Source organism: Sphaeramia orbicularis, chromosome 3 (genome assembly GCF_902148855.1).
Source record: "Sphaeramia orbicularis chromosome 3, fSphaOr1.1, whole genome shotgun sequence".
Taxonomy (NCBI): Eukaryota; Metazoa; Chordata; class Actinopteri; order Kurtiformes; family Apogonidae; genus Sphaeramia; species Sphaeramia orbicularis.
In genome coordinates, this window is record NC_043959.1 from 56,920,390 (window position 1) to 56,932,508 (window position 12,119).

The 12,119-nt window shown below is 36.0% G+C and overlaps 1 protein-coding gene across 4 annotated transcripts in view; it reads right to left on the reverse strand.

Annotated features, from left to right (window-relative positions):
- Nucleotides 1-12,119, reverse strand: part of pcdh9 (protocadherin 9) — a 406,959-nt gene that overhangs the window by 82,299 nt on the left and 312,541 nt on the right. The window contains exon 5 of one of the 4 annotated variants that reach the window (XM_030122704.1): nt 2,384-2,589. The exons of the other annotated variants lie outside the window; for them this stretch is intronic. Within the exon in view, the coding sequence (XP_029978564.1) occupies nt 2,564-2,589 (26 nt within the window). The 3' untranslated portion in view covers nt 2,384-2,563. Of the gene's footprint in view, nt 1-2,383; nt 2,590-12,119 lie in introns of those variants that run through there. 4 annotated transcript variants of the gene reach the window in all.

The following is a 12,119-nucleotide window of genomic DNA, read 5'->3' on the forward strand; positions in this document are numbered from 1 at the left end:
AATGATTACATTTTGGTGGTGATGGAGGCGGACTGATCTGCCTTGGCAGAGGTCTGCTGTTACCTCTGCCAAGGAACAGCGGAGGTTATGTTTTCATCGGGTTTGTCTGTTTGTTTGTCTGTTAGCAAGATAACTCAGAAATTTCTGGACGGATTATGATGAAATTTTCAGGAAATGTTGATACTGGCACAGGAACAAATGATTAATATTGGTGGTGGTGGTGGGGGGGGCTGATCTGCCTTGGTGCTTTTCTAGTTTGACATATGATTATTAATTTGTAGCATATTAATTTATTGTTGTCAGGACTGTGTTACTGTAAATTCATTGATGCACGGGGGTGGTGGTGGTAGTGGGGTGTTTTGTGTTGTTTTTTTGTAAAAATGAATAATATGTATTTTTAAAAAAAAATACATTTCTAGCTTACTTCATTAGATTTGGCTTCAAATGATTAAGGAAAAAAACAAACTCCTGAGCCGATGATCCTGAACACAAATTAAGCATACACATAATTAAAACATTTATTGCAGTAGCTGTATACCTGTAGAGTAGTAACAAGGATTAACTGTTTCAGTATCTGTGATGTCAAACACCCTCACAACTGACAAACATACTGCGATAAGCAAATCACTCCATCCCACTTAACTTCTTTATATTGTGACATAAATATGAAAGTGCTTTACAAACTGAATGTCTCATTAATGCACAAATCAATTCTATTCCAACAAAATAAAATGACACAAAAATGATCAAGTTAATTTTAAAAGCTATATCTTTTAGCATGCTATTCCATTGTGTAATTTGCCTTCCATGCGTGGAATAAAACAAACCTTTTCAGACAGTGGAATGACAGACGATCTTACATTGTTGACCCATTATCTGCACATGCCATTGTATTTTTTTTTTTAGAACCAATGACTTGATTTTGTCTCTGAATTTGGCAACATTCAATGCATAAGGCATTTGATTATCAGAGATGATATTTTCTTTGTAGCCAACATGTTGTCATCATTTAAATAAACACAAGTCAGTGTTGCAGAAGCATCATGAAGGCACAGTGATTAAAATGTTATCCTAAACCGTGTTTTCTTAATGGAAACAATAAATCTGTGAGGAAACAATATATACATACAGCAGGTCAAATAAATTGCAAGTTGCACTGAGGGATCGCTCAGTAAATCACAATTTGAATAAAATCTATACAGTAATAAGATCAACGTTAGATAAAACATTTAGCCATTTACAAATATATTGCTATTTAATTGTACTGAACACTTCCAAATCTGTTAATAGAGAGCTTTCAGAGCTTTTAATTTTTTATAATGCACATATTGAGCACTGACATCCTTCATAAAAAAGGTCTTTTTAAAAAAAGTCTTGCCTGTGATTTTGCAGTAGTCGAAGAAAATTATTATGAAATATGGGCAACACTGAATATATTACGGGATGGAAATTTGTTCTGAAATCAACTATAGGGTTTTAAAGAATTACGTAAATGTTTTTTGTTGTACATTATGCCACATTAACATCATTATCGAGGTGAAATCCCATATTCCCAATGACAAGCCATTATGATGACAACAGCCAAGAACTGTCCTATTCACTGTGGTTATTACAGGTACATGATAGTGGTTAATAAGTCTTATTTACAAACACACAGACAATGACAGAATAAACAAGTGTCCACTAACAGTGTTATTAGAACAACACTTTCTGAAATGTATTTCCATTTTCTTTGATTGTGTCGATTAATATAGTCCTGAACAACTCAATAACAACCACACCACAAATATCTGTATATATTGATCAGCCATGGTAGTTTTTTTTTTTTTTTTGTAATTTGTTTCATTTTCTCCATTTTACACATGTCCTCCCTCCACTTGTCCAAATCACACATGAAGTGGACAGGAAATGTTACACTGAAGAAATCCATGGAGGTTCATTAAAAAAAAAAAAAAAAAAAAAAAAAAAAAAGAAGAAGAGGTTTCCTATAGAGGCATAGTAAAATTGAATTGTAGAGAACACTGCATAAGCACTATAGTTTTGTGGCCTACATCGTACATGTGGCTAACACACTGCTGAAGCGTCGACTTAAGTGAAAGGAGATGAAACGAGAAAAAAACCCCAATAAAACAGGAAAAGAGGAGCTCGGGTGAGTTGCTTGGTCTGTTTACTGTGTCCAAATGGAAGGACTCCTCACAGCACACAGAAGCAGAGTGTGTTTTATAGCTGCTGGTCCTTTGGGCTGTCAGGGCAGGAGGCTGGCTGGCAAGACTTCAGACTCACCAGGGGAATATCAGCCATGCCGCTGCTGGTAAAATGTCCCTCTCCGCTCCCAAACTGCTTCCTGTCACCAAAGTGCTCTGACCTCCCGCTCTCATTTTCCAGGTTCTGGTCAGAGTGTGTCCATTGAGGAGTTTGTCCTTGGGATTCCACTCCCTCTGAGATCCAAAGCTGGAGACGGGTGATTTGGGCTGCTGGTATGTTCCCATAGTCGGCGGCATCCAGCAGTTGTCTGAATGTCCCAAGACGAGGCATTCCTGTGTGCACATCTCTGTAGCTTCCACTAGGCCACGAGGTCCCAGGGGCCATCTGAGGAGACAGAAGAAAAGCCAGGACTTATTATCTACGTCTGAATTGTTTTCAGATTGTCCGATTTTTTTTCTCTCCAAAGCGTCTATCTATGAAAAGGCAAACACCTTCACACTGACGCACTCCAGGATATGAGTTACATGCAGTTTAAAGAGGAGAATTCAATTGACCGAGCAGCAGTAAGTCTGAAACATGAATTAGCTCTGCTTTCATGAGCTGAAGAGCAGGAGGGCTAGAAGGATCTTTACCAAGATGAAAGGATGAGTGAGCTCTCTTTGAGAACCATCATATGGGTCCACAGAGGAATTTACAGGGCCTAGAAAATAAAGTGTAAACAGACAGGCGTACACTATACTCTAATAAGGCATGGCACTCCACTGCAGTGGTGTTGGCTAATATTCAGGCAGTAATTAGGCGACCCAAAGAGTCTGACTCTGTTTCTCTCTTTCTTCTTCTATCATTGAATCACAGTCTTTTAAGTGAGTTAACAGTGTGTTTGTGACACTGCTTTCTGTACTGTTACAGTGTGTGGGAAAAGATGAACGCACATATACACCCACGCACAGTGAAAATCCTGTCGGCATAAATAGGTCTTTAGACAGTTTGGATGTTTTCCACACTTGGAGTATGAGTACAACAATAGTAAAACCTCATTCATTCTTGTGGGTTGATGTGAGTTTTCACCGAATAAATCATTTTCAACCCTACCCCTAGGAAGAAAAAAAAAAAAAAAAAGATATTCAAGACCATGTTACATCTGACCAAATTATTAGCAGGATCATCATCTGTAATCCTCAGCCACCATTGTATGTCAGGCTTCACATCCATCTATTTCTGTCCTAAAATTGGAAATGACAACTATTTGCTCTAATTTATCCCTTTGTTTCGCCGCCAATTGACTAGTGGGATGATTATGTAACATTCAAAGGGCTTTTTCTCAAACCACAGTTTAGATCTGTTTTTTTTTTTAATTAACGTTACGTTATTTTTCAAATAAAGTAGTATTTTATCCTGATTTTTCTTGTTATCAGGTCAACTTGACTGGGTTTTGGCTCCAGAAAATTGCATTTCCACTTCAGGTATAGAAACCCTCAACATCACTTCTTATCTTAGCAACACAACATAAACATGTGACTGCAGCTATGAGTGAGTTCAGGATGGAACCTACTGGAAAATGTTCTGTTTTCACAGAGCTTGGCTTAGTGACTTGCATCACCCTATAATGACACACATACATTGTGATGGACTGATACCTCTACGTTGACAAAACGGTGATCTGCATGATGCTACACAGTGTTTAGTACCAATTTAGTTTGCTTGGTACCTCAGTGAAGGTGATACTAGGCATCTGATAGTACTTTGTAGCTGTCTCTCACATAAATGAAATGCAAAATCAAAGCTGATAGTGTGAGCAGAACATAACATGCTGCACACTTTTAATAACCCTCGGCCAAATATAGTGTAAGATTCTGTTGAAAGTTACTGCCCTATAATTTAAATTAGGTTGTCTTTGTGTAAAACGTATTACACTGAAAGTACTCAGATATTATAACTGCACAAGGCCATTGGGCCTTAAAAAGTAGGTCAAGGTCACCTAGTTTCAATAGGCTTCTCCTTCATGCCAAGATGCATCCAGAGTATAAATTTGGTGCAGATATCTCAATACATTCTTCAGATAATGTGATTTGTCATTGAATGGACAGACAGACAACGAAACGATTATAATACCCCTTTGGCCAGAAGTTGGCCGAGGGGTAAAAAGTAGCTTTAGTTAAACCATGTTACTCAAAAACATCTGCCAAGATCATAGGAAAATGAGTCACATTTTTCTCTGATCTGAACAGTTACTTAATGCAGTAAAATATTATACATTTAACCCTGTCTTCCAAAGATTACATAACTAGAGTTGGTATATAACTGAAACTTTATGTTTTTAACAAACAAGTTGCCCACATTGCTTTGTTTTATTTTAATATACAGAAATTATTCAGTATTCATGAGGGGCGTTATAATTTAAGGGGGAAAATTGACTTTAATGTTCACTTAATATTGGCTTAGAGTCTGGTTTTGACCAACTCTATATATAAAGTGTCATGAGATAACTTTTTGTGATCTGGCGCTATATAAATAAAATTTGATTGATTGAGTGATTTAATTGGTTTTCCCCTGTAAGTCGCTTTGGAAAAAAGAGTCTGTCAAATGCATAAACATTAACATAATATATACGACCAGGAAAAGTTTTAGTGTTTCAGTCAGCAGGGTGAGACTGTGAAACAGATTTAATATAGAGTTAAAGCAATGTCTGAGCATGAAACAATTTAAAATGAGGTACAAAGACACAATCTTTAAGATGTACAGGGATGAGGGAAGTTTGGGTATATGTGTACTTGTATATACAGGGTGGGGAAGCAAAATTTACAATGAACATTTAGTTGTTTTTTCTCAGCAGGCACTACGTCAATTGTTTTGAAACCAAACATATATTGATGTCATAATCATACCTAACACTATTATCCATACCTTTTCAGAAACTTTTGCCCATATGAGTAATCAGGAAAGCAACGTCAAAGAGTGGTGTGATTTGCTGAATGCACTCGTCACACCAAAGGAGATTTCAAAAATAGTTGGAGTGTCCATAAAGACTGTTTAGAATGGAAAGAAGAGAATGACTATGAGCAAAACTATTATGAGAAAGTCTGGAAGATACTATTAAAGAAGAATGGGAGAAGTTGTCACCCCAATATTTGAGGAACACTTGCGCAAGTTTCAGGAAGCGTGTGAAGGCAGTTATTGAGAATGAAGGAGGACACATAGAATAAAAACATTTTCTATTATGTAAATTTTCTTGTGGCAAATAAATTCTCATGACTTTCAATAAACTAACTGGTCATACACTGTCTTTCAATCCCTGCCTCAAAATATTGTAAATTTTGCTTCCCCACCCTGTGTGTGTGTGTGTGTGTATATATATATATATATATATATATATATATATGTTATTGTATTATGTTTATTCTTTGTTTAGTCTTTATTGAGGTTTCCCATTAGCTGACACACAAACACCAGGCTAGTCTTCCTGGGGTCCTCTGTTTATGTAAATTATATTTATATTTCTTCTTAATAATATAAAGTCAGAAACAGAATTATTTATAACAATAAGTATCAGGCATTAACGTATAGATACACTACAAACAAAAAGTTAAGGATATTTTTAATTTTTGGGCTTTTTTTTTTTAGTTGGGATTCTTGCACAGTGCTTTTGACTTTTTTGTGTGTGAATTGAATTGAAACACATTTTTTTAATGACCAGACATAGTTTATTTACAAATGGCAAAAATGACCAAAAACAAAAAGCCAAAAAAAAAAAAAAAGAAAAGAAATATCCTGAACTTTTTGTTGTAGTGTATGTTTAGACTAGGAAGCTTATAATTGTTATTAATTATCTATGGAGAAGGGGTGGGAGTTTATAAGTTATACTTCCTCTCACTCCTTTATGTCTTCTGTTTAAATGTTTTGTTGTATATATATATTTTTTGACATTCATATTTGAAATAAACACTTCCATCAAGCAATAACACCTGCTATCTTTACTATAATCTTGAACAACTTGGTATCTGGTTACTCTAGCCATATGCTTTAAAAAGCCAAGAAAGGCTGAGTTTTTTTTTCACCCACTTTCTGCTGTATAATGTGAAGAAATCCAAAGCCCAGGGAGAGAATCAGTCACTCTTCTGTATGAATGTGGAGTCCATCACAATAACAGGCACACATAATTGCTGTGTGAGGAGTCTAACCAAGACACACATTATCATAGTTGCATGAAGAACCACAGAGAGCAATAATACATGGTACCCGGGAGACGGCAAGATGAATTCCTCAAATGAGATTGTAGACGAGTGAGTAGACATCTGGGGAGCTGTTAAGGAAGAGAGATGGAAGAAGGGGAAAAGAACTGTGCACGTGGATGTGGTGTGCAGGGTACAGCAGAGCGGCTATTCACAGACCTGTCATTTTTGCTATTTTGCTTTGTTCATTTTGTTTCCTACCGGGGTCATTATAAAGATGATGTCAGTGGCATATAATTAAGCTTCCTGGTTAAATATATGTGTGTAACTTTAGCAGTTTCTACTGATTACAGACAGATTAGGTAACTGGAATGTCTGTATTTTTCTTTTTTTGCCAAAAAAAAAAAAAAAAAAAATCTACTCATTAATCAGGGACATTTTGTGCTTTTCTATTCCCTTGGTGTAATAAACATGACCATTTGCATGTAAATTGGTACAATCAGTGGCCCCAGTGGGCAGCAGAGGATAATTTGAATCAGCCATTTTCCCTGCTAATCTGTGCATACCTGCAGTGTTAGACAATGCAGAGACAAAGCTCAATTCAAAGACCACTTGAGGTATAGCGATGTAGGGAAAAAAAAACAACAAAAAAACAAAAATGCCTCTTAAACTCTGTCCGTACAGCTGTTTTATGTATACAATGCATACTGGGATACTTGAACAAAGGGGATAGAGTTGAGATAATTAAAAAGAAGAAGAAGAAGCAATCATGACTTGGACTGAGAAAGTAACTTAGAAAAAGCTCAATGTGCAGCGATGTTTTGGACAAATTCAGATTAGCTTTATGCTGATATCTTTATAAGCTTATTGGAAAAAAAAAAATCTAGCATTCACTTTATTATGTAATATCTTCTATTTAGCTATATCTGCAGAAAATTTAAAAAATGACAATTAATCCTTTAACCCATAAAGACCCAAACGTCCACTGTCGAACAAAAGCATCTCTATTGATCTAAACTGTTGATCCACTAATCCTATCAATACATTTAAATAATTGGTGTAAAATACCGTTTTTCATCTTTTCATGCTCATCAGATATGACCCATTTGGACGTTCAGAGGCTCTGTAGTTACCATGGAAACACCGTCATCTTCTACAACATTGATTCCCCAGTCAAACCCATGGAGTTGGATCAATGACAGTGGATGGACACACTGGTTTTTACGTTCTGTTAATTATATATTTTACTGAAAAAGTCAACTTTTCCTCAGTTTTTTTTTCTGTTTTTTTTTACAATAACCATTGGATTTACTCTGAACTTTTATGAACATCTACATGATCAGTAAATTAAAAATAGGAAAAGTGATGATTTTCATTGGAAAAAAGGTAAATTCAAAGGATAAGAAATAATAATTGGTGATAAATCAGTTAGGAAAGGTTAAATACAGAGAAAAATTGATTTAGGAACTGCCACAAAAGTCACATTGGGTATTTATGGGTTAACCTTAAATACGATAATATTACACAGGGACCCTAAAGGCTCCTGAATAAAACATTGGGTTTTTTAGAGGTTTCACAAGGCACTGCTTAACCCTTGGGGGTCTGAGCCTATTTTGGCCATTTTTTAATACTTTGGTTTTGCCTTTATATACTATATAAAGAAATGTTATTATACCCATGTTTGGGATCTTTTTTTTCTATCTCATCTGTCTATTATTTTTTCACTTTAACCTACTATATCAACACAAAAGGCCCAGAAACATACAAAAATACAAAGTCCAATTTGAAAAATGTATATAATTTATTGCATAAATAACACAAAGATGCTTAATGAACCTTTTCAAAGACTTTAAAAGTGAATATTTGTTCCAAATATTAGGTATATAAAATCAAAATTGTAATAAATTTAATCTATACTCAAATATTTGACATAAAAGCAGATCTTTACATAGGCATTTTCTCCAGTCGCCCCCCCCCCCCAACCCCGGTCCTCCCAGTTTTTGCATCTAGTTCAGGTGGGGGTCATTCTCACCCTTACCTATAAGGATTAGAATCCACAGATTCAGCCAGTTTTTTTTTTGTTTTAAAAAAGGACAAAAAATGACAAAGATATTGTCACACTGTAAGCCCAGATAAGTAGAGTTTACTCAAAAAATCTGAAGCAAGTGATTGCATTTAACTGATTTGAGTAATGATCGACTAAATCAATTGGTTTAAGTAGGTTCAACTTTAATGCTAAAAGTATTGAACTTAAACTATTAAGTAGAAAACACTAAAAGATGAGTTATTTGTACTTTAAATCTGTTGTAAAATCAACCCCACTATCCAACCATTCCACTCAGCATTTTAGGTTACACTGACTAATATTCTCAATTGCAGCCAGACTACTTTATCATTGATTACACAACTTCTTATAAGTTAATCAAACTCAAAATCCTATTCCTGACCAAAATAGTGACAATATTATTGAACTTAATATATTGTAGCATAAATGGAAATTAGCTCTATGTCATTTGCCAGCACAGGAAGTACTCTTAACTTGACACACTAAAATTTTCAGTGTACAATAACAGGTGTAGATGAACAGTAAAGCCATTGTTCTTCCTCTGGCTCTGACTCATGGTGCAGCTCTACAAAAATACAAAAACAAACACAAAAAGCCCAATAAACACTGCCATACACACATTAAATCCAAATTAACACTAACACCACAACCCCGCTGAACCCCTGCACAGAAAAATAACACATTTTCAATAACATGCCCAATACCCACAATGCAATGCGAAGATAAAAAAGGCGTGGTCATGACTAAAACTTAGCGATTTAATTCCATTCAACTTAAACTTTTTCGTACTTTCAACTATGTCTACAAATTAATAGAATATACTGAACATTTTATAGTAACATCACAAAACTTAAATCATTTAAGTGCATTGCAATTAAAGCATTTTAGTAAATACAAATTCAGGGCTTACAGTGCAGAAATGTAACGCCCCCCCCAGCTCATTTTCATATTTTTATTCACATTTGTTTACTCCGAGTTCAAACCGTCATATCTCCACTTGTATTTGCTCTATCAACATCAAATAAAAAGTGGGAGAGTGTTTCAAGTCTGCACTTTCAAATTCAATTATCCCTCATGGTGTCTGTGGCCGACTTCGGATGCTACGATGTGTTGCAAATGTCATGCGATTGAGTCACGGAGCAGTGACCGTGGACCCCTAAGGGTTAAAACAACATTTTAAAACTCTACCAATATCTCCAGGATAATATCTCCACTTCTTTACCAACCAACACAAAGCCAGTCCCTGCTTGTGGCCCCTCTATAACAAACACCAGTTGTAAATCACACTACAGGAGTCAGAACTTAAAAAAAACAAAACAAAACAAATCCGGCTTTTTTAGAAGTCCACCTCCGTATACTGAATATTTCTAACGACCTACAACACTTTGTTTCAGTTCGTCTTCAGAGGCTCCCTGTCGACGTGTATGTAGATGGAATCCAATCCTTAACAGTGTGCAGAAATATGCTGAGCCATTTAATTGAAAGGACACTGCGAGTGGTACAGCCTTCATCCATCAGTTCTCCTCCCTCCTGACCAGACCGTCTGACAGTGTCAGAGCCTCGCTTCACATCCGGTGTTCATTTATAAACACAGTCTGTGCTTAAGTCGCACCTTATGAGCCACTGTCTCCCTTTTATTGACTTATTTTCCAGCTCCCATTGACGTAATCCTCTTGTACCTTAGTGTTGTCCGGTATTTTAAAACACAAATGCAAGGATTTATCATCTACTCATCCCTCTGTGATCTCTTGCTTAACCCCTTTATCGGGTAAGTGACTATTTTTGGTAATTTCTGCAAACATTACAAGACAGTGACATGACCAGGTCAGGTCTCAGGTTAAATGTGGTCTACAGGGTCTGTAAGGTCCACCTCACTTATGTTATAATGTTCTAAAAGTGATGTTCTAAAATACATGTTCCGTCCACATTACCTGTGTTTTTCTTGTATTTTTATATATACAGGGTGGGGAAGCAAAATTTACAATGAACATTTAGTTGTTTTTTCTCAGCAGGCACTACATCAATTGTTTTGAAACCAAACATATATTGATGTCATAATCATACCTAACACTATTATCCATACCTTTTCAGAAACTTTTGCCCATATGAGTAATCAGGAAAGCAAACGTCAAGAGTGTGTGATTTGCTGAATGCACTCGTCACACCAAAGGAGATTTCAAAAATAGTTGGAGTGTCCATAAAGACTGTTTAGAATGGAAAGAAGAGAATGACTATGAGCAAAACTATTACGAGAAAGTCTGGAAGATACTATTAAAGAAGAATGGGAGAAGTTGTCAACCCAATATTTGAGGAACACTTGCGCAAGTTTCAGGAAGCGTGTGAAGGCAGTTATTGAGAAAGAAGGAGGACACATAGAATAAAAACATTTTCTATTATGGACATTTTCTTGTGGCAAATAAATTCTCATGACTCAAAATATTGTAAATTTTGCTTCCCCACCCTGTACATTTCTCAGATTTTTTTTTTTTTTTTTTGCCACATACGGACAAGGATCCAAATATGGTAACTTCATTGACCTTGATTTTCTATATGACAATAAATAAGTAAGTAATAAAGTGTTATGTCCTCCAATTACACACTACGGTTGAGATTTGACTTCCACAGTATTTCTATGACTAGTGCTGGGCAGCGATTAAAATTTTAATCACAATTAATCACGTGGATTTCTGTGATTAATCGCATAGTTATATGGGGGGGGGGGGGGTTGCCGGCATCAACAGCAGTGATAAAAAATAATTCCACATGTCAGTGCTTCCAAACAACTTTGTCCTTCTCAGCCCCACCATCTGAAGACATTTAAAATGAAAATGTCCATGGAACAGACCGCTACTTTTCTCCATGTTTATGTCCACACCAGTTTATTTCCAGTTGTGAGTGATTGACAGGAGTCTTAAGCCCATTAATCAGTACTAATACTAATAACCCCAATATTATGTGATGTTCAGTTGTTCAAAGCAAACAAAGGGGCCCTCTAGTGGTCGGAATAAGTCACACTAACATATGTTTTGTCCTTCCGGTGTTGCCATAGCCAGTTCGGACATAAGAAGGAACTAACAGACACGTTTCTTTCTCTCTGTTTGTATGGCCCGAAAAATGTTTGCCTGTGAGTATTTTATGTTCAGTTGTAAGAATGAATAGTATAAATATCTCTGATGTGAACCTTTGTTGCTGGATAAAAAGATGTTGTAAATCTTAAATTAATCTGTAAATGCTAATCGTTAGCGTGTCTATGGATTTTCCCATTCAAGTTAGCCTCGAGCTAGCAATCTTTTTCCCATTCATTTAAATGTATAATGCCATGTAAATGTACTAAGGCAATGAACAGAACTGAGACGTATTTTGTTTGTATGTTGCAGTTTTACAGTGAGTCTCAAGTAAAAGATTTGGAGAGAAGTTTTGGGCTTCCGGCTTTTCTTGGGAAACCTGTTGTCTATCTGCTGAGCTAATCGCTACACGCACACAAGCAGAGGCAGAAGAACAGGAATTAGAATAAAACGGCATTAATGTGAGATAAAAAAAAAATCGTCATTATTTAATGAATGCGTTAACGTGGTAATAACGCGTTAACTTGCCCAGCCCTACCTATAACAGCTTAATATTGCTCTAGAATTTAATCTGACTTGACTTGACAGACACCGACCATCAAAATGTATTAGCAG